Here is a 25,632-nt window from a genome sequence, read left to right as displayed (position 1 = left end):
GGGGACAGGCAGCACCTTCTCCACAGGGCCTGACAGTGCAGGGTGAACGGGTCAGGTCACTGCCCTGGTGGCTGTCACACCCTCATTGGAATCCAGCAGGAGGGTGTGCACACACAGGGAAGGAAGCTCCGCCCATAACTGGCGACAGCCACTCAAGTGACCACTAGATGAAGGACGATGACCTCTCTAGGTGGGTCCCTTAGTCCACAGCAAACCCACAATATTCCCAAACCCACCCTTCTGTTTGGCCCCAGGTTTCTCATCCCACCAAATACAAGCATCTGACACAATGAGCCGGTGGCATCACAGTCATGGGCCTGCTTTTCCTACCTGCCCATCTCCATAGATGGAAGATCCAGCTGGCACTTCAGTTAACTTCTTTGGGGACAAGATTCTGGACAAGCTCCATAAATGCTGAAGCAATAACCTGCTCCCCCCATCAAGCCCAAGGAAAACATTTAGTCATGAACCCCTGAATTTTATTCCGAAGGAAGCAAGTTCAACTTCACTTTTACCACAGTGCTTTCCAGATCAATCCCAGGTCAAGGCAAAGAGTAGATGAACCCTAGTACAGGAAAGGGCAGATTAGAACACTAGGGGAGGTAGGTGGCTGACTCCCACGCAGTGTGAGAGAAAAGGAGGGATCTTGCGCCCTCTGGTGGCCACCATGTGCCACTCCCATCAGGCCGAGCAGCTCCAGCGCCACCAGTAAACCAAGTCAACTGGCAACACCAAGCTGTCCCTCAATAGTTGAATTGATAAACTGTGGTAATCCAGCTAGTGGACTATATTTAGTGATTTTAGAAACTGAGCTTTCAAGCTATGAAAAGACATGCAGGAACCTTAAATTCATATTGCTAGGTAAAAGAAGCCCGTTTGAAAAGGCTACACACGCTTCCCTGGCGCTGCCTACGGAGGTGGCAGCCATCTCTTACTCGGCACCATGGCAGCTCTCAGACCCCTCGTGAAACCCAAGATTGTCAAAAAGAGGACCAAGAAGTTCATTCGGCACCAGTCAGACCATTATGTCAAAATTAAGCGGAAAAGGCGGAAACCCAGAGGTATTGACAATAGGGTGTGCAGAAGATTCAAGGGCCAGATCTTGATGCCCAACATTGGTCATGGGAGCAACAAGAAAACAAAGCACATGCTGCACAGTGGTTTTCGAAAGTTCCTGGTCCGCAGTGTCAAGGAGCTTGAAGTGCTGCTGATGTGCAACAAATCTTACTTTGCCGAGATTGCGCACAACGTCTCCTCAAAGAACCGCAGAGCCACTGTGGAAAGAGCAGCCCAGCTGGCCATCAGAGTCACCGATCCCAATGCCAGGCTGCGCAGTGAAGAAAACAAATAGACAGATTGTGTGCACATTGTATTTGTGTTAATAAAACCTTAAAATTCTGCCAAAAAAAGAAAAAAGAAAAGGCTACACACTGTATGATTGAAACTATGAGACATTCTGGAAAAGGCAAAGCTATGGAGACAATAAGACCCATGGTTGCCAGGAGCTGAGGGTGAGGAAGGATGAATAGACAGAGCACAGGATTTTTAGGGCAGTAAAATTGTTCTGTATAGCACCATAACGGTGGATACATGTCATTTCTACAATTGGCCAAACCCACCCTCCGCAGAAAGTGAACCCTACGTGAACTGTGAAATTTAGGTAATATTCATGTATCGATAGTAGTTTGTCAATTGTAATAAATGTCCCCTCACTGCACTAAGATATTAACAATAGGGAAACCAAGGGGTGGGGGGCAGGAGTCTATAGGGACATTCTGTACTTATGTGCTCATTTTTCTTCCTGTAAACTTAAAACTGAAGTCTAGGAAAAAACCCAGCTTTATTGAGGACAACTGACCTGTAGGGAACCACTTATGTGAGGTCCCTAGGGCAGTCAGATCCACAGAGGCAGGAAGTAGATTGGGGGGGGAAGGGGGAGGGAGAGGGGGAGTGAGTGTTAGATGGGGACACAGTTCCAGTTTTGCAGATGAAAAGAGTTCTGGAGAGACAGTTGGTAGGGACTATTCTACAACATTAAGTGAATCGCTTAATGCTACTGAACTGGACACTTAAAAATGATTAAGATGATGAGTTTTATGTGTATTTTTAACACAATTTTTTAAAAAAGCTCAGAGGAGGAGAATGGGAAATCATACAATTATTTGAAGAAACTTTGGGAAAATCCCTTTATAAACTTTTCTAACTATGGCGCTAAAACTAGAAGATAAAATCTTGATAAATTTAGCCATGGCTGGTGTGCCTCAATCAATTGGGTGTCATCCTGCAAACCTAAAGGTCGCCGGTTCGATTCCCAGTCAGGGCACGTGACAGAGGCAACTGATCGATGTTTCCCTCTCATGTTGATGTTTCTCTCCTTCTCCTTCTCCCTCCCTTCCCCCTCTCTAAAAATAAATAAAATCTTTTTGTTTATTTTTTAAAAGATTTTATTTATTTTTAGAGACAGGGGAAGGGAAGGAGAAAGAGAGGGAGAGAAACATCAATGGGTAGTTGCCTCTCGCACATCCCCCCTGCTGGGGACCTGGCCCCCAACCCAGGGATGTGCCAACTGGGAATCAAACCGGCAATCCTTTGGTTCACAGGCCAGTGCTCAGTCCACTGAGCTACACCAGCCAGGACTAAATTTTTTTTTTTTTTAATGATAACATCGTTAGAAGAAAGGCTGACGGGAAACCTAACCAGAGGGACAGTCTTAGACAGTGGGACAACCACACAGGGTGTGCCTCTGATGTGGTGCATCAGTAAGAGGCAGCACCCCGCGGGAGGAACAAGCTGGATAATAGAACAGGATTCCAATCAAACCTCTTCAGCAGTGGTTCTCAGACATAGTTCTTTGTTGGCAACACATGGAGAGATTTAAAAACTGGTTGATGGGGACCCACCCCATGACATTGACCTCAGTGGCCTAGATTAGTGCCTAGATGCAGGCAGACCTTGGAGATGTTTCAGGTTTGGTTGTAGACCACCAGTAAAGCAAGTGTCACAATAAAGTAAGTCATCATCTTTTTCCTGGTAGAGGGTCTTGCTTTCAATTTGTAAAAAGTACACCACCTGTGCCATGCAGTCAGATGAGACGTACCCAGCATGCATTCTGAGTTGAGAGTTGATTTACAGGAGCTATGGAGGATAAGGGAACAAGTTCAATGACACAAGATGACAAATCCAGTATGTGGAATACTTCTCAAGATGTCTGAGCCCATTTCCGCAATAGGTCAAAGGTGGGAGGTGGGGAGGGTACTTCTCTAGATTACAAAGGACTTAAAAGACACAACAACCAGACGGGCAGCTGGGGCAGAGAGGACTAGCATTGCCGTGTTGGGACCGAGACTGGTGGAGTGTGGGACCAACGAGGCAGGCAGTCTGACCACTAGCAGACCCTGCGGCCCCACATTCATGCACAGATAAACCAGGACGACCGGCAGGGAGCGAAGCAGACCACGTAACCGCGGGCTCCAGCGTGGGGAAAGGAAGCCTCAAACCTCTGATCGAAAGCGCCTGTGGGGGTTGGGGCGGCAGCAGGAGAGACTCCCAGCCTCACAGGAGAGGTTGTTGGAGAGACCCACAGGGGCCTAGAGTGCGCACAAGCCCACCCACTCGGGAACCATCACCAGAGGGGCCCCGTTTGATTGTGGGCAGAGGAGTGAAAGATTGAGGTCCGGTGGAGAGTGGAGCGGGTGCCATTGCTCCCTCTCGGCCCCTCCCCCACGTACAGTGGCACAGCGCAGCAACCAGCCTTACCCCACCCCGGGGAACACCTAAGGCTCCGCCCCTTTAAGTGACAGATGCACCAAGACAAAAAAAAAAAAAAAGGCCCAAATGACAGAACACTTCAAAGCTCCAGAAAAAATACAACTAAGCGAGGAAGAGATAGCCAACCTATCAGATGCACAGTTCAAAACACTGGTTATCAAGACGCTCACAGAATTGGTTGAATCTGTTCGAAAACCAGATGAAAAATGAAGCCTATGCTAAGAGAAACAAAGGAAAATGTACAGGGAACCAATAGTGATGCGAAGGAAACTGGGACTCAGATCAATGGTATGGACCAGAAGGAAGAAAGAAACATCCAACCAGAAAAGAGTGAAGAAACAAGAATTTGGAAAAATGAGGAGAGGCTTAGGAACCTCCAGGACATCTTGAAACGTTCCAACATCCAAATTATAGGGGTGCCAGAAGGAGAAGAGGAAGAAGAAAAAATTGAAAACTTATTTGAACAAATAATGAAGGAGAACTTCCCCAGTCTGGCAAAGGAAATAGACTTCCAGGAAGTCCAGGAAGCTCAGAGAGTCCCAAAGAAGCTGGACCCAAGGAGGAACACACCAAGGCACATCATCATTACATTACCCAAGATTAAAGATAAGGAGAGAATCTTAGAAGCAGCAAGAGAAAAGGAGACAGTTACCTACAAAGGTCTTCCCATAAGACTGTCAGCTGATTTCTCCAAAGAGATCTTACAGGCAAGAAGGGGCTGGCAAGAAGTATTCCAAGTCATGAAAGGCAAGGACCTACATCTAAGATTGCTCTATCTAGCAAAGCTTTCATTTAGAATGGAAGGGAAGATAAAGTGCTTCTCAGGTAAGGTCAAGTTAAAGGAGTTCATCATCACCAAGCCCTTATTATATGAAATGTTAAAGGGACTTACCTAAGAAAAAGAAGATAAAAAATATGAACAGTAAAAATGACAGCAAACTCACAGTTATTAACGACCACACCTAAAACAAAAACAAGAGCAAACTAGGCAAACAACTAGAACAGGAACAGAACCATAGAGATGGAGATCACATGGAGGGCTGTCAATAGGGGAGTGGGAGGGGGAGAGGGGGGGAAAGGTACAGAGAATAAGTAGCATAGATGATAGGTGGAAAATAGACAGGGGGAGGGTAAGAATAGTGTAGGAAATGTAGAAGCCAAAGAACTTATAAGTATGACCCATGGACATGAACTACAGGGGGGGAATGTGGGAGGGAGGGGGTGGGCAGGATGGAGTGGAGTGAGGTGGGGGGAAATGGGACAATTGTAATAGCATAACAAATAAATATATTAAAAAAAAAAGACACAACAACCAAATATCATGTGTGGACTTCGTTAGGATCTAGAGTCAAACAAACCAAAATGTAAAAAGACATTTTAAGACTATCAGGGAGATGTGATCATGGGCTGGGATCAGATGAAACCAAGGCATTATTGTGAATTTTGTTAAGTGTAACAATCTCGTAGTCACTATGTAAATACATGCTGAAATTATAGCGGTGAGTTGACGTGAGGTCTGGGATTGGCTTTAAAATACTTCAGCAAAGAAAAATCAGCTGATGCAAATGTGGCAAAATCTTAACTGTCAGATTGGGTGATGTGTGTATAGGGGTTCAGATGTACTTGTGTGTTTAGAAGTTTTCATACAAAAGAGTTTTAAAATGTTGTTAGCTATTCCCAAACCTCACAGTTCTGCTGGCTCCGCCTTGCCTCTCTCAACTGCCTTCCGAGTCAGTACAGGTGCGTCTGGTTTTGTTGCACATCACTGTTGTGCTTCGCGGATGCTGGGTTTTTTCCAAACTGAAAGCAAGGCCCTCCACCTGCAAAACGGTTGTGATCTGCTTAGTTGAAATATTTGCTCTATTGCAGTGGTCTGGAACCGAACCCACAAATACCTCCACGATGTGGCTGTACCTGTCATGTGTCCAAAATGGAGGCGGGTGTTGGAGAATTTTAAAAAAGTCAGACGCTGGTGCGTGCCCTCCCATTTGTGGCGTGAGTATCAGTTTGAGAAGGGCTTGCGGTGTCAGGGCTGAGCAAATCTGGAAAAGCCCACTGGGCACACGTGGGTGATTATGGCAGGGCCTGATGCAAGGCCAGGACTAAGGCAGGCTTGAGGTGCTTTGGGCCTAGAATTTAAGGGGGCACTCCATTTCTGGGACTGCCCCTGCACTTGCTGGACCCTGAGAGGGAGTGTCTCCTTAAAGCCTGTGCCTGAGGGACCTCACTTGCCTTACCCTGGTCCAGGGTCTAACACGCTGAGTGCTCAGTTCAACTTCCAGAAAACTAGGGAACTGGACAAGCTCCTGGGGCCAACCAGGTGACTCTGCCCCACCCTGCCCTAAGGGAAGGAGACAGGAAGTCTCAGTGGTAGGGCATGGCTTCCTCTGCTAACAAGGTAGGTGCAAGTTCTAGACATGGAAATCCCTAGATACCTACAGCCCTGACTTCAGCCTCCAGCGACCGGAAGAGCAGTAACCAGAAACGTGAGCCGACTGCGCAGCCTCCTGTGCTGCTTCTCAGAACAAAAGCAAGCTGGCTTGCTGCTCCCCCGCCAGAGGAGCCCTCAGGCTTCCCTGAACTGAACCCCAGATGCCCTCTGCTGGCCTCTCTGGTTACAACAGTTGGCACCGAGGACATGGGGCCTTGCCTGGAAAACTGATTAAGCTGATGGAGACTAAATTTTAAGACAAACGGAGAAAATGTTCATTTTAGATTCAAGAGTCTTTTGGCTCCAAGAGACGCCCACACCCAGTACCAGGCTGCATTGTTCCTCCATTCACTGAGCTCGCCCCACGGGGCTGGCCCTGGGCAGGCAAGGCCGTCTGGAGCTGAGAGGGCAGGGCTGGGCATGGACTCAGAGCCTTCGGCTCCCCACACCGTCATGCCATGGACTGTGAATACTTTCGAGTGGTTTCTTTTCTTTTTCTTTTCTTTTTTGCCTAACAGTCCTGAGCAGAACCATTCCCATTTACAGATACGGAACTTTAGGCCTGGAGAGGTCCCTTCCCCTGTCCTAGGTCAGTCACAAAGCTAGTGTGAAAACTGAGACTCAAACCCTACTTTTTTTTAACATTTAATACAATATTACTAACTATAGTCACCAAGCTGTCCACGACATCCTTATGACTCATTTATAACTGGAACTTTGTACCTTTTGACTCCCTTCACCCATTTCACCCCTACTCCCACTGCCCCCCTCTGGCAGCAGCACGTCTGTTCTCTTGTCTCGTTTTCTTTCTCTCTTAGATTCCACGTAGGAGAGATCACACGGGGCTTGTCTCTGTCAGACTTATTTTACTAACTGTAATACTTCAAGGTCCATCCACGTCGTTGCAAATGGCAAGATTTCCTCCCCCCACCAGGAGGTTTCCCCAAGTTTATTTGGATGGACTAGGGGACAGGGAGGCCCTGCATCTGAAAGAAGGTGTTGGGCCTCTTGGTGGTGAAGCATGGCTCGTGCTGGTGACGAAGGACCTGGTGGGGCAGTGGGAACTTGATCTTGGAGTCTTGGAACTGCCTGACTGCCTTTGGCGGCACGCGGCCATGATCTCCTCCACCTTCATCCTCTGGATTCAGTGGGTGCGGCACAGTGCCGGGGCCCCATGTCTCCATAGCACTGGGAGGCGGTGCCAGCAGCAGTCAGGTCCCAGTTCTCCCAGTGTATGTGGTGGGTGCCACTGCGGGAGTCACAGCCAAAAGCCAAAGTTCTTCACCTGAAGGGGGTGTTTTTCGAATGCCTGCCATCATAAGACAATTTCCCCTGAAGATTCCTTCATTTTCTTTAGTTGAGACACAAAGTACCAGAAGCTGCACTTAGCAACGACGTGGTTAGGTGCAAAGATGCCATGTGGTAGAGGGGCGGTGTTGGCACTCGGGGGTGGGCAGGCAGCGCCCCAACCCCTTGCGCTCTCCCAGCACGCCGGAGGCCTTCGCAGTGTTCTCTCCACTTTGGCTGCCACCCACAAAAAGATTTCCTTCATTTTATGGCTGAATATTCCATTGCGTGTACATACCACGTTTTCTTCATTCATTTATCGATGGATATCTAGGGTAGTTCCATATCTCAGTTATTATGAATTATGCTGCGGTGGACACGTGGGTGCAGATAACTTTTCAGGTTAGTGTTTACTTCAGATAAATATCCAGAAGTGGAATTGCTGGATCACATGGTAGTTCTGTTTTCAATTTTCTTTAAGGAAACTCCATAGTGTTTTCTGTAGTGGCTGCACCCATTTACATTCCCACTAGCCGTGCGCCAATACGTGTTACTTCTGTTATTTCCTGTCTTTTTGATACTGGCCATTCTGATGAGTTGCTATCTCATTGTGGTTTTGAGTTGCATTTCCCTGATGATTAGTGATGTTCAGCTCATTTTCATGTACCTGTTGGCCACCTGTATGTCTTTTTTTGAAAAATGTCTATTCAGATCCTCTACCCATTTTTCGATTTTTTTTTCTTTTTGGTGCCATTGATTGTATGAGTTCTTTATATATTTTGGGTATTAACCCCTTGTGAGATATGATTCACAAACATTTTCTCTCACTCATCAGGTTGCTTTTCCGGTTTGTCAACAGTTTCTTTTGCTTTTTATTTTGATGTAATCCCACTTGTTTTTCTTTTGTTCTTTGTTTTTGATGTCAAATACAAAATATCATCACCAAGACTGATGTCGAGCTTACTATTTCCTTCCAGTTTTCTGGATTCAAGTCTTTAATCCATTTTGACTTGACTTTTGTCTATCATGTAAGATAGTGATGCAGTTTCATTCTTTTGCACATGGCTGTTAAGTTTCCCAAGACCATTTACTGACTATCCTTTGTCCATTGTATATTCTTGGCTCCTTCTTCAAAAATTAATTGATCATATATGGGTGGGTCTATTTCTGGCCTCTCTTCTGTCCCACTGACCAGTGTCCGTTTTTATGCCAATATCATAGTTTTGATTACTGTAGCCTTGTAATATAGTTTGAAATCAGGGCATGTGATGTCTCCAGCTTTGTTCTTTCAAGATTACTTTGGCTATTCAGGGTATTTTTTGTTTGTTTGTTTTTGTTTCATTCATGGTAAGTGCCCTATATTGGTGTATCAATTTTTATCTTTTATACCATATTTTTGCCATACCTTTTCTGTTTAGATCTGTCTAGAACCACAAATACTATTGTTACAATCGTCTATAGTATTCAGTATCGTAACATGCTGTACATGTTTGTAACCTAAGAGCAAACAGGCTCTGCCACATGGCCTAGGTGTGCAGTAGGCTGTACCATCCAGGTCTGTGTAAGGGCACTCTGTGATGTTTGTGCAAGGACAGAATCCATTAACAATGCACTTCTCAGAAAGCATCACCATCATTAAGTGGCATGTAACTACAGTGACAGTTGTACACTTTATGATTTGGATGCCTTTACATTTTGGATGTTTTTCTTTTTCTTTTCTTGCCTAATTGCTATAGTCCAGGTCAGTCACAAAGCTAGGGTAAAAGCAGAGATTCAAACCCTGCTTTAAAGCCCACTTCTTTCCCAGGTCCTACTGTGTGTCCACTGTGCTGCTTCTGGCATCCGTCAGGGTTGAGACTCGAGGTCCTCTTCCCTGGGCTTGCCAATGGATGGGGAGCCAGCCTTGGGCCCCTTCCCACTCCCCAGCCAGGCCATACCAGTTCTCAGCCATGTGGACATGCACAGTACCTAACTCGTCTTTTTTTTTTTTTTTTTTTTTTTTTGCAAAAGCACTTGTGAGCATTTAATGAATTCCCCTCTGTGTGGCTTCAAGCTACCAGCACACAAGCCCCACCAACACTCTTAATCTTCTCCTCAGCTCTTCTGCTGAAGAATTGGGCCTTCACAATGACAGGCTGCTTTGGGAGCTTTCCCTTCGCCAGAACTTTGTAGTAGCCCGATTGCACCACATCAATGATGGGAGCAGCTCCCGTCTTGTTTTTGGCAGCGTTTACCCGTGTCTGCTCACTGACCAAGGTCCACAGTTTATCCAGGTTGACAGTGGGGCAGAAGCTCTGGTTCCTCTTTAAGTGGTAGTGCCTCATACCAACTTTCCCAAAGTACCCTGGGTGATATTTGTCGAAGTTGATCCTGTGATGATGCAAGCCACCAGCATTACCTCGGCCTCCCGGGTGCTTCCTGTGCTTGCCGATGTGGCCATGGCCGTGGCTCACGTGGCCCCTAAGTTTCCGGGTCTTCCTCAGTCTGGATGGCATTTTGGTGGCCGAGACGCAAAAAGCGTCATTATTTTTTATTGAATTTACTAGGGTGACACTGGTTAATAAAATTATATAAGTTTCAGGTGTCATCTAAGGGTTTCAACATTTGCTGGGGCTCACACTTGGTTGAGTATTATGCGGAGTTGGGAGCTCAGCAGCGAACAAGGAGACCTGGACTGGTCCTGTGTGAGCCTGTATTTGCCCCAAGATGCAGAACATGAACACCTGGTCCCTTGTCCAGTCTAACAGCTCCAGTCCACAGGCCTTACATCAAACTCAGGAGGCCAGAGCTACTAGAGAGGGTACTACTCCTGTGGGAAAGGTCAACCCTCCCACCAAAGACAAAGCCACACCAACATCAAGCCTGTACCAAGCCCCTTGTTTCCTACGTACATTTTGAGTTGTTTATGTGTAGTTTGTCGTCAACCACTGCTGAGCTTCACAGCTACAGGGCATCTGCATGGAACACACACACCCTGGCAGGAAGTCAGAAGTGGCACTTAGTAACTGACTCAGTGAAGATGTGCAGTCCTCTTTCAATACTTCTGACCATGGTAAGGAGCAAATCTCACTTGGATGCCAGTGTGTCTTAAATCCTTCCCTGAAGTTGGCGATTCTCTCTCTTGAACAAAATCGTCAGGATTTAGGTCCAGAACCTTTGGCAGGTAACAGTAGTCAGGGGTCTGGCAGAAGTGATGCCTGCTTGAGTGTGGTTGGTAGGGTAATAATTAGGGTGTAATAATTTAGTTTTAATTTGAACATTTTACCTAAAATGTCATATGGTGTGTTTGAATGTGATATTATATTATAGAACTACATGCTTTTGACTTTGTAATGGAAAAGGGGCATTATTTGTGCCGGACCCTGTATGATTAAAATTTAGTATCATTTTCATTGCATTTTAGAATTCATTTATTTGTGTATTCGTTTTATTTATGGTTACTGGTAACAGTATTCAATGGTTTCCGACAGGATGTTGTTAGGATCAAAGACGGTGCTATGAGTTTCAGAATTAAGTGACAGGGCTGGTAGTTACAGTTTGCCAACAGTTTGGGAGGCTCTGCCACCATCTTGGAAAAAATAAAACTTTTTGACCCTCACTTTTTTCTTAGGGAAATGGAAATGCAGGCTGAGAAGATGCCCCTTTGCCCCAAAAACAAGGATTTAAAAATTGCCATTTGTCCAGCGCACCCATAGTACCAGTACAAGATCTAAGTACCAAAACTGAGAAGCAAAGCACAAGAACACAAAATCACAACAAAGCTGGCTGTTTCATCTCCTGGTTTTAGTAACTGGCCACAGGCCACCTGGGTGAGAAAGTTACTCTCACTCTGTACATTTAGTTTTCAAAGTATTATTACCATAACCTAGCTGTCAGCTACCATGTTCCTTTCCATAGGATTCTGTGTTTTAAAGGTTTCTGAAGTATAACATAACTAGAATGTATGATTCCATACAGATTTCCAGGTCAGAAATGTTTTATCATTCCAAATCACTTTAACATCACTATCAATACACAAATGGTAAAAGCAGGTTGTTTTGCGAAAAGTTTCTCTGTAAAACCCAAAGTCATACCAATGTCCATCTCTAGTTTGGTACTGCTTCTGTAAAATGTTACCATGTAGGGAAAGCTGGGCACAGAGAACAAAGGGTGTCCTGTATTATTTTTCCAGTTTACTCTGGTACTGTAATTATTTCAAAATAAATTAAAACAAAAATGCTATTCATGAAAATTAGAGTATAAACATTGCAGCTTTAAATTTAAACCAAAAATCTGAATGGTTTTAGGAGAGCCTGGGAGTCACCTGTCAGATATGATGCCTCAGTAAGGGGGACCACGAGGCCCAATGAAAAAGGCTTACTCACGTATAAAGCTCATTACTAATGCTGGCAGTGATTAACATTATATGGTCTTGTCATTTCTGCTCTTCCCAACTCCTAGACCAAAAAGGCTCTGAATTAAGCCCTGGCTGGTGTGGCTTAGTGGATTGAGCACCGGCCTATGAACCCAAAAGACTCTGAATTAGCTTTAGCGTTAGGACAAATGTGAGAGGGACAAAGGCTCCCCAATTTTGTGAAAGCCCAGCGAGAACACTCTGCACATAATTTATTTCAGTCACTCTGCACTTGAGGCTCACTCACACCAATTGCACAGTCCCGGGCAAACAGTCTGCCAGGACTAGGAGCTGGGTCTGGATCCAGGCCTCACTGGGTTTCATCTGGGGCCCTCCCCATCAGAGACTCGGCCTGGCTCAGGGCCAGCTTGTCCTTTTTCTCCTTCTGCAAGACCTGCTCCTCCCATAGCGCTTGATCCACCTGATCGTCGGTGAGCACGACGGGCTGATATTTCTCATCAAAGAGGCGCTCATTGGCTTCCGAGTGCAGCTGATGGGCCCCGACCACGCGCAAATGTGCTGGCAGGTGAAGAAACTCATCGTCGTTTATGTCGCAGTCGCGCATCCGAGCCCCCAGCACCCACCAGCGGCCCACGAAGCCCACGTCCAAGATCCGGTCTGGGAACTCAGCCCAACGGGGTTGCAGATAGCGGCAGCGGGCCTGGTAAAGGCTGGCCTGGGCGTCGTAGGGAGCCTCGTACACCAGTGACCAGAGGCCCAGATTCACGTGGCGTAGGCGCCCGCGGCCCCGCAGCCAGAGGAGGTGCTGCACGTATGCTTCCGACTCGTGGTTTCGCGTGGCGGGCGCCAGCAGCAGCAGGGTCCCTGACGCGTCGAGCAACGCCTCCTCAAAGGCCTGCTCGCTGGGTGCCAGCGCGCAGCACGTCGCCGCACCGCCCAGCAATCCCAAGTACACTGCTGCACGGCCGGGCCGGGCCCGCGCCGCCGCCGCCGCGTCCCCGCAAGCTTCCGCGTAGTCCCGGAGCAGCGCGCGGGCCCAGGCACCTACGGGAAAGGAAGAGAGATGACAGGCGTCCAGCCGCTGCCGCCACTCACTCCGCGCTCTGTCTCCGCCGCGGCCACCCACCCTGCCGCTACTCACCCAATCTCGCCCACACGCCTGGCTTCGCTGCTGCCGAGTCCCCTGCCTCCCCGCGGCTTCGCGACCAAAGTCTTTTTAGAGCGGCTGCCGCCATTCCCTTCCGGCTTGACGTCCTTTTTCCGAAGAGAAACGACAGGTATGCAAAGTAAAAGGCCCGGGAGTCTCATCTGCGCAAGCGTCAATATTGCCGGTAGTGGTTTCCTATCGGAAGAGGATAGAAAACGGATCGGCGCCGGATGTTGCTGTCCGAAACGGGTCGGATTAACTGGCTGGTAGGCGGTCGCGCAGGCGCAGAAACCCCTGGCCACGCCGGCTGAGACGGACTCAGGTGAGTAGAGCAAGTTGCACCTGTGGGGCGGGGGCGGCAGTTAACTCCCAGGTGGGTACCGTTAAGAGCCAAGCTGGGCTGGGGGCTGAGGGACGGACTCCCCGCGGGGCGCCGAGTGGGATTGGGTGCGGGCCTGATTGGCCTCTGTCTTCAGAGCGGGATGCGGTGACGCCCCTGAATGACCATGGCAACGGGCGACGAGCTGGCCTTCCATGGTGAGTGCCCCGACCTACCCCCTCCGCTTGTCAGGACCTCACATCCAAGTCCCGACTCATATCTAACCCGAGCCGCAGTCATCTGTGAATTCTGATCCTAGGCGTGAAACCCAGCCTGAACGCGAACTCCGCTCCAGCCCAAACTCAGACCTCAAACCTGACACTGTTCCAGAACCAGCCCTCAGTTGCCATCACTTGTTAGGAGTGAAGGAACACCTCCTTCCCCACTCCCCAAAATTGAGGAAGCCAGGCCCGAGGTGGCCACAAGTAGAGTCTTGGCCCTCAGATGAGTAGTGAGCCAAACCAAATTGTCTTGACTTCCCCCAACCAAACGTACCTGTGTCCCATATTTATTCCCAATAGAGTTCGAGGAAGCCACTAATCTGCTAGCAGAGACCCCAGATGTGGCTACCACCAGAAGTGATCAGCAGACCCCAAAGGGGCATGTAGCTGTGGCTGTGGGCTCAGATGGAAGCTATGGTGTAGAGGACGAGGTGGAAGAGAGTGACAAGACCACGGTGAGTCACAGAAGTCCCTGTGCCCTACCTCCATCCAGACCCCGGTTGACCCAGGCTGGAAGGGCAGGCACTGAAAGCCCACACTGTGCAGCTTCTACAGGAAGAGAAGCAGCAGCCGGGATTCTGGACCTTTGGCTACTATCAGAGCTTCTTTGATGTGGACACCGCACAGGTCAGGTTTGGGAAGCTGGTGGGATGGGGCTTAGAGTCATGCTTGGGGTTTAGCTACTATGTACTGAGCACTTTCTGTGAACCAGGCCCTGGGCAGGTTGCTGGAGATACACACGTGGGAACACAGGAGATTCCACCCAGGCTAGCTGAAGTAACTGGTATGCTGTAAGGGTTATGATGAGTGGGGCTTTGGGGAGCCCAGGAGACATATGATATGGTGGGTTAGAGAAAGGCCGCCCAGAGGTGGTATGGAATTTGCTGAAACTTAAAGAAGGAAAACTTAGCCAGGAAGAGTGGAAGGACGCATAAGTGTGTTCCAGACATAGGGAATGTCATATACAGGAGACTAAAGATGAGAGAAGGCGGGAGCTATCACAGAAGCTACCTGTCACTCTGGTTGGCTGGAGTGTGAGAGGTGGGGGAGAGACAGGCAGAAGCCAGACAAGGTATGTTAAGGAGTTTGGGTTTTATCCTGAGGGTGCTGGGGAGCCATGGAAGGGTATAGAGCAGAAGATGCTTGAATGGAGTGAGCAGATGTGCAACATGGAAGGTGGATTGGAGGCCCCAGGCCAGGGTAGGAGATGATAGTAAACCAGGGCTACAGAGTAGAGGCCCTATTGGAGAGAGATGCGGGAAGGAGATCGCCCAGGACTTTCCAACTGCTCGCTGGAGTTGGGGGAAGCAGCAAGGGCAGCAGTCCAGGGCAGCTTAACAAAGAGGCAGATGTCGAGTCCCGAAGTCCTTCAGAATGGTGGGACACTGATATATTGTTGGATGGGGGCTGGCCAAGCGAAGTGGCTCCAGGCCATGGGAACAGCCCATCAAAATCGCAGAGGGAAGTGCTTATTCAAGTAGGGTGGAGAGAGGAAATGGGAGGGCAGCAGAGAAGCCTCTAAGGTCAGGAGAGGAGCTTGGCCTCTTCCCTCTGGGGGTGGTGAGGAGCCCCAGCAGGCTTCCATCCTGGGCCTGGCCTTGTCCCCAGGTCCTGGACCGGATTAAAGGGTCGCTGCTGCCCCGGCCTGGCCACAGCTTTGTACGGCACCATTTGCGGAATCGCCCGGACCTGTACGGTGAGTGATGTACTTTCAACTCATTCTTCATTCAGCAAATGTGGAAAGCAGAGTCTCCCTCATGGAGGGTGTGAAACACACACTTCAAGGAGGCAGAGACATAAAGGGTTGCAGTGGGTGAAGAGAATTGCTTGTTTAGAGCACAGGTGGCAAACACAAGGCCCGCGGGCTGAATCCGGCCCTCCACCTTGTTTTATCCAGCCCAGCACCTTGTTTCTACTTAGTGGCAGTGCCGAGCTGCTTGCCCCTAGTTAAGGAGAAGTTATATCTATACAGTCCTAACATTATATTCAGCCCTTTGAAGGAAACCACAAGGCTTATGTGGCCCCCGGTGAAAATGAGTTTGACACCCCTGGTTTAGAGGATGAGAGTTGCTGCTTTGCATGGGTTTATCAGGGAAGGTCCCTCTGAGGAGAATGAGGGAATGAGCCTTGCTGGTGTCAGGGTTGGGGGTGGGGAGAGCTAGGGGAAGGATATTCCAGAAGGGGCATAAGCCCTGTGGAGGAAACACACCTGAACTGCAGGGCAGCATTGTCACTGGAGCAGAATAAACTGGTAGGCCACCACCTAGGTGACATGTCACACAGACCTCCTAAGGTTCGGTGAGAAGGGAGCTTAGGGAAGTGTTTTTAGGTGCCCTCTGGCTGCTATCAGGCATGAGGGCAGAAGCAGGGAGACAAGGGAAGAGGTGACTACTGTGGGGGTGGAGCTGGTGCCAGGGAGAGAAGAGTGATTGAACTCTGGCCTACATCTTGAAGGGGTAGAGCTGACAGGATTTGCTGACCCACTGGATGATGGGATGGGAAGGGAGGAGCCCAGGAGGGCCCCAAGATTTTTTCCTGGACCATGAGAAGCATGGAGTTGCTACTTATCAGTGAGAAAATATGGGCGGGTTTGAGGGGAAAGAGTGAGTGTGGTGGGGTGGAGAGGGAGGTACGCACGTGGAAACGTTGAATGTCAAGTCCAAGAAGGTTCAGGGCAGAGGCCTGGACATGAGACGTTTGGCATCTGTTGGCCTAAAGGTGGCATAAAGCCCTGAGGTTGTACAAGATCATGCAAAGGGTGAGCACAGAGAGGGGCTGAGGACTGGGCCCAGCTGGCTCCCCATCATCAGGTCAGGGAGTCAAAGAGGTTAAGAAGTTTTCAGTGACATGAGACAGAAGCCAGGAATGTGGGGAGTGTTTCTGGGGGGTGGGGGGGAATCAGGTACATCAAAGGCTGTCGAACGGCCAAGAAAGATGAGGACTAAGCCAGCACTGCATTCAACCACCAGATTGTCAGTGGGTGTAAGTCGGGTTGATGGAGTGGTGGGTGTGGAGGTAGCCCAGAGCTTGGAAAGGCTGGGACAAAACAGGACAAGTCACCTGTTCTGGAAGCTCTGTGCCTGAGACCCTGACTACACCCCATCCGCAGGCCCCTTCTGGATCTGCGCCACACTGGCCTTTGTTCTGGCCATCACCGGCAACCTGACCGTGGTGCTGGCCCACAGAAGGGACACCTCCATTCACTACAGCCCCCAGTTCCACAAAGGTAAGCAAAGCAGGCGAGGCCTAGTGCCTGGTGGGGCTGAGGGGTGCCATGGGGCCCCAGGGGTGACTGCCTACTTTGCCCCCCAGTGACTGTGGCCAGCATCACCATCTACTGCTATGCCTGGCTGGTACCTCTGGCACTGTGGGCCTTCCTGCAGTGGCGCAAGGGTGTCCGGGAACGCATGGGACCTTACACCTTTCTGGAGACAGTGTGTGTCTACGGCTACTCCCTCTTCATCTTCATCCCCACTGTGGTGAGTACGGCCCCAGGAGGTGGGGGATTCATATGCCGTGGAGAAACCCGGTAGCCATCTGCCCGTGTTGCCCCCAGGTCCTGTGGCTGATTCCTGTCCCATGGCTGCAGTGGCTCTTCGGGGTGCTGGCTCTGGCCCTGTCAGCCTCTGGGCTGGTGTTCACCCTTTGGCCCATTGTCCGCGAGGACACCAGGTTGGTGGCCTCTGTGCTGCTATCTGTTGTCGTGCTACTCCATGCCCTCCTGGCCCTGGGCTGTAAGGTATGGGTCTGGGGTGGTCACAGCAGGGCTTCTGGGTCGGTCAGCTTACTGGTCATGATGCTAACCCCAGGGATCTGGGTTCAGTTTTACTTTTTCCAGCCACTGCCTCTGGAGCACGTGACACCTCCAGCCCAGGCCACAGCTCTGCCTTCAGATGTACTCCAGACACCCACCCCGCAAAGACACGTGATAGCCTAAGGCCCGAGCCTGCAGGTGAGGAGTTGTTTCCAGCTGTGGCTGCGGGGCTTCCAGCCTCTTCCCCGTAGGGTGAGAAGTCACAGAGCCACTGGTGGGAGTTTCTCTTTCAGGTCCAACATGAGGGGACTCCTCTGCCTGCCCTGCCCCCAGATGATGACTGAAAGGTCCCTTGACATCTTGAGATCACTCTGCTACTTTCCAGACTTTTCTTACAAAGCAAACACTTTTATTTTCTATGCAAAGGTGATTCAGAGAATTTATATAAAGGTGGGAGAAGGGTGGCTGAGCAAGGAGCTTTCAGTGCAGCTGTTGCCCCATGGGCTGCCCGCTGGGCCTTTCTTCTTCCCCAAGGGTGGGGCTGTAGAGCAGAGGGTCACTCCAGCCTCAACTGTGCCCGCCCTTCCCGGAGTGCCCAGTTGGCAGGACCTCAGGCCTAGCTTCGGCTCCACCGCATCCGACTGGGGTGGTGGTAGAAATGGGGGGAGCAGAAGTAGAAGAAAATTGCCTGTGCTGAAACACTTTTCCTTGTTTATTTTTTCCTTTTTTCCTTTTTTTTTGGAGGGAAAGATCCCTGCAAGGCCCTTTCCCAGGCTGGGAAGAGACCAAAATGCCATCATCGTAGTAGGGACTGGAGCATCTACAAATACTGAGGGAGATACACAGGCCTAATGTTAGCTACAAGGAAAAAGGACGCCTTCCATGACAGTTCCTTGAGGTTTCTGTGTCTGCCCCCATTGGCTGACAAGTGACCCTCCTTCCCTCCAGGCCCACTGGCCTCCTGTTCTAGTTCTTGGCGGGGTGAGGGGCAGGGTGGAACCTAGAGGGGCTCAGGGACAGGACAGCAGCAAGAGGCAGGGGCCGGACGGAGGGCCTTCCCGACAGCTGGGGTAGGTTGTACATTCAAGTGTGAGGTGAACCCATTTGCGGGAGGGGCTGTGGGGTTGCCCAGGCCTGGCCCCACCCTGTCCTGATGACCAGGTAGGGCCACCCCTCGTCACTGAGCTTCTGAGTTGGGAAAAAGGGCTGCTGGCTCGGCCCGGCCGGCCTGGTGACTCAGAGGGTCTGCGGATTGACACTGGTTCTTTTTGTAAAAAAATAAAATTAAAAAAAGCAGCATGTCACGCCCATTGTGACCATGGCCTGGTAGCTGAAGGGGAGGCCCCATCTAGCGAGAACTGCCTTCCCACTGGAGACAGGCAGGGGCAGGTGCCGGGAACTGGGCGGGACCATAGTTGCTCCTTGCCACCTGCCCCACAGGGCCATGGCTATCCGGCCTGGACACGCCTGTTTCATTAGATGTTACACCCAGGTCAGGGTGGAGAGGGCAGGAGGGGGTAACAGGACTCCCATGACATGATCTTGTGTAAAATATGGCAGCGACACACGCTCAGGGCCAAGATATGGGTGGGGGTGGCGGCAGCAATGTTGTGTAAAAAAGTATCCAAGTTCCCGTAGCAAAGGGGGCTAGGGCTGTGACCGGTGTTTGGGCTTCTCCAGTACAGGGGTGAAAGCCGCCCAGGCAGAGGGGTGGGTGGGCAGGGTCTTCATTTGGTTTCCTGGTGCTGTCAGTCCATTCCCCACTGGAGGGGCCTAGCTCCCGTAGTGCATGGTGTTGGTTGGGATGGACATGGGTGAAGCCATTGAGATGGCCGGGCCGCCCATGGTGAACTGGCTGTTGACTGCGTAGTGGGCGCTGGATCCGCCGCCACTGCTGCCTTGGGTGCCGGAGGACCCTGTGGAGCGGGGCATGGGCACTGAGGGCCAGCTCTGCCCCCTTGCCCACCTGGCCCCACAGCAGAGTCAGAGGGAAAGAGAGAGCAGGCGAGAGGGCCAGTGGGTGGCCCAGCAGTCAGCATGCTCACACCCCCGGGACCCGTTCGCTCTGTTACCTTGGACAATCCCCGTGCTCATTATGGAGCCCATCCGGGAGTGGGTGTGATTGACAATCCCCGTGTTGGCTGCGCAGCAGAGGGAGGAAGGAAGGGAGACGGCGTCACCGCCCCCGGCCAGCCCAGGCCCACATTCTGCCTGAGGTGGGTGCTCCCACTCACACTTTCACACCAAGGTGCAGGGAGGGTGGTTGCAGCGGCGGCAGAGCGAGGCAGAGAGGAGTGGAGCACCTCAACCAGGAGCCCCAAGGAGGAGGAAAAGGCGATGCAGAAGGCCCGAGCACATGGGCCATTCTGGGTGCCGGTGATCCTACCCCCACCTCCCCAGACCCGGGCACACTCACCTAAAGGAATCAGGTTGTTGTGGCCCACACTAGAGCCGCTGGCGATAACACTGCTCAGGTCGTAGGCAGTCGGCATCCCTGTGTCCAGGGAGGGAGATGTCAGGGGTGGGGACAGTGTCTTGTGTGAGGTTCCAGAACTGCCAGCTTTGCCCCGGAAGCACTGGTAGGTGTGACCAGTCAGTGGCTCTGCCACTCGCCCCACCCACACGGGGACCCGCTCACCAGCCACAGCCATCCCACTGCTGAGGTTGTAGGTGCTGCCCGTGTTCCACATGTTCTCCGAGGGGGATGTGTAGTGGGAGCCCGGCGGGGGTGACGGCGTCGTGCCTGTGTATCTGCACCAGAGATGGACTCGTGGGCAGGGCCGAGGGGCTGTGGGCCAAAAGGGTATCCCCCCACCCCCAAAGGCCACAAGCCCATCCTACCTGAAGAAGGGGTTTTTCAGATCCAGGAGGTTACTGGATTTGGAGCCCGTCTGGTCTACCTGGGCCACAATACTGATGTCGTAGCTCTGTCTGTGGGGAGGGCAGGAGAGGGCAGACATAAGCCAGCTGGGTGGATAGACCCCTTTCTCTCCCAGCCCCGGGAGGCACCTGGCACCTTTTGTTGGCAATAAGCAGACATGTCCCTGAGAGCGTGTCCCCAGCCTTGGCGAACAGTGGTGACTGGAACAGGCACCGGACCTGGTACCAGTGGGTCAGGGGCTCCGTCGGGGCCGTGGACAGCCATACAGTCATTCTGTCAAGAAGGGACAGGCACAAACAGCGGGGCTGGAGCCACCACCCGTGTACCTTGAGCCCTCCCTAGGTGTCCACCCTTTCTGTAGGTCCCCTGGGGCCCTGGAGCTAAGACAGAATGGCCACCCAGGTAGTTGTAGTCACACACACAGCTAGGAGATGATGGTCACGGGGTGCCCATTCACCCTGACGTGCCAAGACACTGACCAGGCCCTGTAAAGGACAGTCACTCAGAACAGGGTAGACACACTCCCACAGAAGTCTCTGGCTTGAGGCGAGCTCTGTCTTCTTGGAAGGGACAGGGGAAACTGGAGGGGACAGTCTGCCCTCCCAGACACCCATTAGCATCCGAACCAACCACGCTTGGGGTTCGCAACTGCAGGGAAGTCCTGGGTGCTGGGGGTAGCATGCTCTGGTGTACTCACATGGACCCAATGAAGGCGACGTCAAACCAGAAAGCCAGACCGTGAATCAGCCCAGAATGCAGCATGTGGAATTTGAATGGGATTTCTATCCTGGAAGGCAAAGGGCAGTGATTGCTGGGGAAGCTGAACAGGGGTTGCTAGCAGAGAAGAAGGGTGGCCAGGTGCAGAGTCCCGGACTTTGGTCCACTTGCCTGCCCTGGGGCTGTAGAATGCCTGCAAGAGCCAGCAGTGGCCCAGCAGGAGGGGCGTGAGGGCTGGTACCTGTGCAAATCCCCTTCTTTGGCTTCTAAGAAGTTCACCGTATACTTGACAGACTTGGCCATCAGGATTCGGATGTCAAATGTGTCCTGGGAGAGACCACAGAGGTGACCTGGCTTCAAGCTCAGGGGCTAGCAAAGCAGGGGAGAGCCCTACCCCTCTCCCTGAGTCTGGCCACGGCCTCTAGGCCACTCAGGTCAAACCAGTTTGCCCTTCTCAGGCATGCTGGGGGAGGATGCACTGGTTCAACACCATGGAGGGCAACTAGATGCCAGCTCTCAAAATGACAAGCCTTCATACACATTCAAGATTTCCACTTCCAGAAGTTGAACCTACAGATAGAGGTACACACATACGAATTCACACACGTAATTAGAGACTGTAGTAGCAACACACTGGAAACCATCTAATTAAACCGATGGCCCTTCCATGAAAGGCTGTGTGTGAAATAGAATGAAGAGGCCCTTTATGAACAGAAGGGGAAGATCTCTGAGAAAAATTGTCAAGTAAGTCCACACAAAAGCAAGTTAGAGGACTGTGCTAACATCTGTCCAATCGCAGTCACAACACTAATTTTTCTGTTAGACTAACACTCTTGCCAAGAACTATATGAGTGAAGTAAAAAGAAAAAAACCCAGTTGTTGAAACACTTAAGAGTAACAGCAGCAGCCATTGCTTTGGGGGCCAAGATCCTGGAGAGAAGGGAGATGCTTTTTGGCCTGTGCCTTTCCCCTTTGGTGTGGGGCCTTTCAGCGGCCTCCCTGGGTGGGGAAAGGAAAATGGGGGCTCAGGGTTATGATGGAAGTTGGGACACAAGGGGCCAAGATGCTAAAGAGAAGGGAAATGTGGAAGTGGAAGGTGGATGTTCTGCATGTGATTTCACTTTGTGGCATTTGCCATGTCCTGAACTGTGCCCCTGGCTGGTGTGGCTCAGTGGATTGAGCACTGACCTACAAACTGAAACGATGCCGGTTCGATTCCCAGTTGAGGCACATCCAGGCTGGGTCCCCTGTTGGGAAGCCCATCAGCGTGACTCACACATCAATGTTTCTCTCCCTCTCCTTCTCCCCCCCCCTCTAAAAGTAAATAAAATATTTTCTTAAAGCTAAAGAAAGGTTTAGCAGCATATAGTGCTGAGAGGCTGAAATCAGGGCTCTGTGAGCCACCTTCACTTAAACCACTGAAGGCTGCACCCTAAAGCAGCAGTTCTCAAAGTGTGGTCCTTTCCAAAGTACCACGATCAAAACTATTTTCATAACAAGACTCAGATGTTTTCTGCCGTTCTTCATTCATTAACTCACCTGTGATATCACAACAGAGGAATGCAGAAGCAGAATCTGTCTTCTGTTAAATCAGGCACTAAACAGATTTACAAATTAAAAATGCCAGTATTCTTACTGGAAAATATTGGAATAGTTTTTTCCCCTTAAAAATGATATTTATATTAATAGGTAATGGTTTTACTACTGTTTTTAAATTAACTAAATATTTTTTAATTTCTTGGGCTTAGGGGTTTTTTTAAAATTAGATTTTACTTATTTTTAGAGATGGGGGAAGGGAGGGAGAAAGAGAGGGAGAGAAACATGGATTGGTGGGTGCCTCTCTTAAGCACCCCAACCAGGGATTGAACCCATAAGCATTGTGCCCTGACCTGGAATCGAACCTATGACCTTTAGTTTTGTGAGATGGAACAACGCCCAACCACCTGAGCCACACCAGTCAGGGCTGGGCTTAGTTTTTAATATCAATAGACGTTGGAAGTGTGTCAATAGATATAACGCACATTAACAAAAGTTCTTTGGGATTCTCCTTTTTTTTCCCTTTTTTATCCTCGCCTAAGGACATTTTCTTTTTTTTAAAGACTTTATTTATTTGTTTTTATGGAAAGAGGGAGGGAGAAAGAAGGGGAGAGAAACATCTATGAGAGAGAAAAATAGATTGGTTACCTTTCATTGGTTCCCCGACCAGGGACCGAACCCACAACCTAGGCATGTGCCCTGACTGGGAATCGAACCAGCAACCTTTCGCTTTGCGGGACAATGCCCAACCAACTGAGCCACATTGGTTAGGTCTGAGAACATTTTTTCATTGCTTTTAGAGAGAGAGAAAAGGAGAAAAAAAGGGAGAGAAACATCAGTGCAAGAGAGAAGTATCAATCGGTTGCCTCCCGTAACGCTCAGACCAGGGATTGAACCCACAACCTAGGCATGTGCCCTGACTGGGAGTTGAACCCACAATGTTTTGGTTATGGGACGATGTTCCAACCAACTGAGCCACACAGGCCAGGATGCACTCTCCATTGTTAAGATGTAAAAGGAACTGAAGACCAAAATGTTTGAGAACTGCTACCCTACAGGGAAGCCAGGAAATATACCAGCTGAGTCGGAAAAGCAGCCACCAAATATCTCATTCAAATGCATGACAGGGCCAAAATAAGTCTGTCCATATGGCTAATTGTCTGGAAAACAAAACAAAACAAAACAAAACAAATCCTTGGAAGGAAAACATCATCCAGAGCGTGTATAATTTTTTATTCTGGCATTTCATGACCAGGAATCAAGAGACAGGACCAAAGGATGAGAACCAAACACCAAGAGAATAGACAACAGAAACACACTTACCACGTATGCAGATACTAAAAGTGATCAGTGACTTATAATTAATATGTTCAAAAAGAAAGGTGAAAATATGGAGAATTTCACAGAGACCTGAAATAACAAATAAGCAAAATAGAATTCTAGAACTGAAATTAAGAATTAGATGATCAGATGAGACACAGCAAAGAAAGGACTGGAACTGGAAAATAGTAGCAAATGTGAAAATGAAGCAATTGAGAGAAAATAGGATGGAAATGCAGAAAAGAAGAATCATCTGAGACAGGATGTAAATGTCTAAACTCAAGTCCATGTCATCAGAACCCCAGAAGGAGAAAGAGAAGGGTGCAGAGGTAGTGTTTAAAAAGAGAGCACCCAAGACATCGAAACTAGTGAAAGACATCAAGAGGGGAAAACAGTAACATATACTGAATTAAAAGAAGGCAAGAAAAGAGTTTAAAAAGAAACAGTAGTCAGGATACATAGAAAAATTGTAAAATGAAAGATTTATACCCACAAGAGTAGTAATTACTTTAAATGTAAATGTTCTATTCTAATTTAAAGACAGAAAACATTAACCTGGTTAAAAAATAAAACCCACATATATGCTGCTTACATGAGACAAACCTTAAGGGATAAGGGCACAAAACAGTTGAAAATAGAAGGATGGAGAAATATATACTGTACAAAGATTAACCCAAATAAAACCAGAGTAGCTAAACTATCATCAGAAAAAAAATAGACTTCAAGGCAAGAAACCCCACTTGAGATAAAAAGAGATACTTTTTATGACAAAAGGATCAATCCAACAGGAAGATACAATTATCCAAAACCTGTATGCACCTAATGATGTAGTGTCCAAAAATATAAAGCAAAAAGTATCAGAACTAAATGGAAAAGTACATCTACAATCAGGAATAGATAGGAAAAGCAGATAAAAGGAAATCACTAGAGATAGAGATTCGACCAACATGATTAACAAGTGAGACCTAATTGACAGTAACCTAATTCTGTACTCACCAAGCGATTAAAATCCATTTTTTCTCAAGTACACATAGAACAGAAAACAAAAGAGAGCTCATACTGGGTATAAAGAAACTCAAAACATTTTAAGGGACTAAAATCATAATTTACGTTCTCTGACCACAGAGAAAGTAAGAACAGTATGTTGATTATGCTATATGTATGTGGTAATTATGCATTTAGTTGTAAAACTTCTGGAAAGATACACAAGAAGGACTGTTTGCCCACATGAAGAACTCTGTGTCTGGGGATGACAGCGGGGAGGCTTTTCATTTCTATACTTTCTGGATTTTTGTGTCATGGGTCTACATATTGGTTTAAAGATCTCAATAATTGTTTTTAATCATATAAAATCAGTTTACCAAGGATCAGTTCATCTAACTACGGTTCACATGTACTGCATGCTTACTGTGTGCTGAGTACTCTGTGTGCATCACCACCTCACTCCCATCCTATCTGTGGGACGGCTCTGTGCAGGGGCAGAAGCCAGGGCTCAGAGGGAGAGTGGCTGCTCCAGGGCTGCACAGCTTGCACACGGCCTGACAGGAAAGCCCGTGCCCACCCCGTCACCCCAGGTGAGGGCCTTGACCAGTGTTAACTGAGATATCACCCGGGGTGACTTACTCACCACTACAGGCTGCCGGAAATACTCGTCCACAGCAGCGCCTCGGAGGGCCGACAGGTCTACTCCATGGAAGGACGGCTGGTACCTGCAGAAAGCCCCCACCCCCATGGCAAGGTCATCAGCAGCAGAGAGGCAGGTAAGCAGCCTGCCTTCTCTCCCAGTTGGCCCTCGTCCAGCCCAGGTCCTTCAGGTCCTATTTAGAATGAGGAAGAA

At 49.4% G+C, this 25,632-nt stretch overlaps 4 protein-coding genes and 2 pseudogenes across 10 annotated transcripts in view; 2 read left to right on the top strand and 4 right to left on the bottom strand.

Annotated features, from left to right (window-relative positions):
* The first annotated feature begins 907 nt into the window (after positions 1 to 907).
* On the top strand, positions 908 to 1,403 carry LOC112301580 (large ribosomal subunit protein eL32-like). The gene has a single exon (XM_045192571.2). The coding sequence runs from the start codon at positions 944 to 946 to the stop codon at positions 1,349 to 1,351; it is 408 nt and encodes a 135-aa protein (XP_045048506.2). The 5' UTR covers positions 908 to 943; the 3' UTR covers positions 1,352 to 1,403.
* Positions 1,404 to 7,161: 5,758 nt separating this feature from the next.
* On the bottom strand, positions 7,162 to 9,437 carry LOC112301405 (large ribosomal subunit protein eL20 pseudogene; annotated as a pseudogene).
* Positions 9,438 to 9,491: 54 nt separating this feature from the next.
* Positions 9,492 to 10,019, bottom strand: LOC112301535 (large ribosomal subunit protein uL15 pseudogene; annotated as a pseudogene). The gene has a single exon (XR_011650353.1). The product of XR_011650353.1 is annotated as a large ribosomal subunit protein uL15 pseudogene (transcript).
* An 838-nt stretch (positions 10,020 to 10,857) lies between these two features.
* Positions 10,858 to 13,122, bottom strand: TIMM29 (translocase of inner mitochondrial membrane 29). The gene is made up of 2 exons (XM_053930702.2): positions 12,982 to 13,122; positions 10,858 to 12,884 (listed from the first exon to the last, which is right to left on the bottom strand). Exons 1-2 carry the CDS (start codon positions 13,073 to 13,075, stop codon positions 12,190 to 12,192), a joined length of 789 nt encoding a protein of 262 aa, XP_053786677.1. The 5' UTR covers positions 13,076 to 13,122; the 3' UTR covers positions 10,858 to 12,189.
* Positions 13,123 to 13,174: 52 nt separating this feature from the next.
* Positions 13,175 to 25,542, top strand: YIPF2 (Yip1 domain family member 2). 5 transcript variants are annotated; one of them, XR_006655007.3, is made up of 10 exons: positions 13,175 to 13,309; positions 13,464 to 13,524; positions 13,888 to 14,042; positions 14,134 to 14,214; positions 15,196 to 15,283; positions 16,697 to 16,813; positions 16,900 to 17,066; positions 17,144 to 17,259; positions 17,411 to 17,539; positions 25,431 to 25,542. XR_006655007.3 is itself a non-coding variant. In XM_071219194.1 (10 exons), exons 2-9 carry the CDS (start codon positions 13,488 to 13,490, stop codon positions 17,522 to 17,524), a joined length of 942 nt encoding a protein of 313 aa, XP_071075295.1. In that variant the 5' UTR covers positions 13,175 to 13,309; positions 13,464 to 13,487; the 3' UTR covers positions 17,525 to 17,539; positions 25,431 to 25,542. The 5 variants fall into 5 exon arrangements, 3 of the variants coding, with proteins under 3 accessions (XP_071075295.1, XP_024412690.2, XP_045048420.2); XR_006655006.2 differs by lacking the exon at positions 25,431 to 25,542 and adding an exon at positions 17,635 to 18,042; XM_071219194.1 differs by having other exon boundaries at positions 17,144 to 17,326.
* The window catches only part of CARM1 (coactivator associated arginine methyltransferase 1), a 43,156-nt gene continuing 35,252 nt past the window's right edge, over positions 17,729 to 25,632 (bottom strand). The window contains exons 8-16 of one of the 2 annotated variants that reach the window (XM_053930700.1): positions 25,423 to 25,504; positions 21,181 to 21,266; positions 20,920 to 21,009; positions 20,358 to 20,495; positions 20,183 to 20,272; positions 19,980 to 20,092; positions 19,758 to 19,835; positions 19,414 to 19,482; positions 17,729 to 19,257 (exon numbers count right to left, since the gene is read on the bottom strand). In XM_053930700.1, coding sequence (XP_053786675.1) covers positions 19,115 to 19,257; positions 19,414 to 19,482; positions 19,758 to 19,835; positions 19,980 to 20,092; positions 20,183 to 20,272; positions 20,358 to 20,495; positions 20,920 to 21,009; positions 21,181 to 21,266; positions 25,423 to 25,504 — 889 coding nt within the window. In that variant the 3' untranslated portion in view covers positions 17,729 to 19,114. The remainder of the gene's footprint in view (positions 19,258 to 19,413; positions 19,483 to 19,757; positions 19,836 to 19,979; positions 20,093 to 20,182; positions 20,273 to 20,357; positions 20,496 to 20,919; positions 21,010 to 21,180; positions 21,267 to 25,422; positions 25,505 to 25,632) is intronic. The other variant, XM_053930701.2, reaches the window with a different exon arrangement.

The sequence above is a fragment of the Desmodus rotundus genome, chromosome 9 (assembly GCF_022682495.2).
Source record: "Desmodus rotundus isolate HL8 chromosome 9, HLdesRot8A.1, whole genome shotgun sequence".
NCBI lineage: Eukaryota > Metazoa > Chordata > Mammalia > Chiroptera > Phyllostomidae > Desmodus > Desmodus rotundus.
Note: the sequence above shows the minus strand (reverse complement) of the source record. Positions and strands in the feature narration are given on the sequence as shown.

What these genes read in the sequence shown, in the direction of transcription:
- LOC112301580 (XM_045192571.2), top strand. Translation starts at nt 944, where the DNA reads ATGGCAGCTCTCAGACCCCTCGTGAAACCCAAGATTGTCAAAAAGAGG.
- TIMM29 (XM_053930702.2), bottom strand. Translation starts at nt 13,075, where the DNA reads ATGGCGGCAGCCGCTCTAAAAAGACTTTGGTCGCGAAGCCGCGGGGAG. An exon ending in AGGCGTGTGGGCGAGATTGG is followed by an intron (nt 12,885 to 12,981) that starts GTGAGTAGCGGC and finishes CCTTTCCCGTAG; the next exon opens with GTGCCTGGGCCCGCGCGCTG.
- YIPF2 (XM_071219194.1), top strand. Translation starts at nt 13,488, where the DNA reads ATGACCATGGCAACGGGCGACGAGCTGGCCTTCCATG. An exon ending in CGACGAGCTGGCCTTCCATG is followed by an intron (nt 13,525 to 13,887) that starts GTGAGTGCCCCG and finishes TATTCCCAATAG; the next exon opens with AGTTCGAGGAAGCCACTAAT. An exon ending in AAGAGAGTGACAAGACCACG is followed by an intron (nt 14,043 to 14,133) that starts GTGAGTCACAGA and finishes CACACTGTGCAG; the next exon opens with CTTCTACAGGAAGAGAAGCA.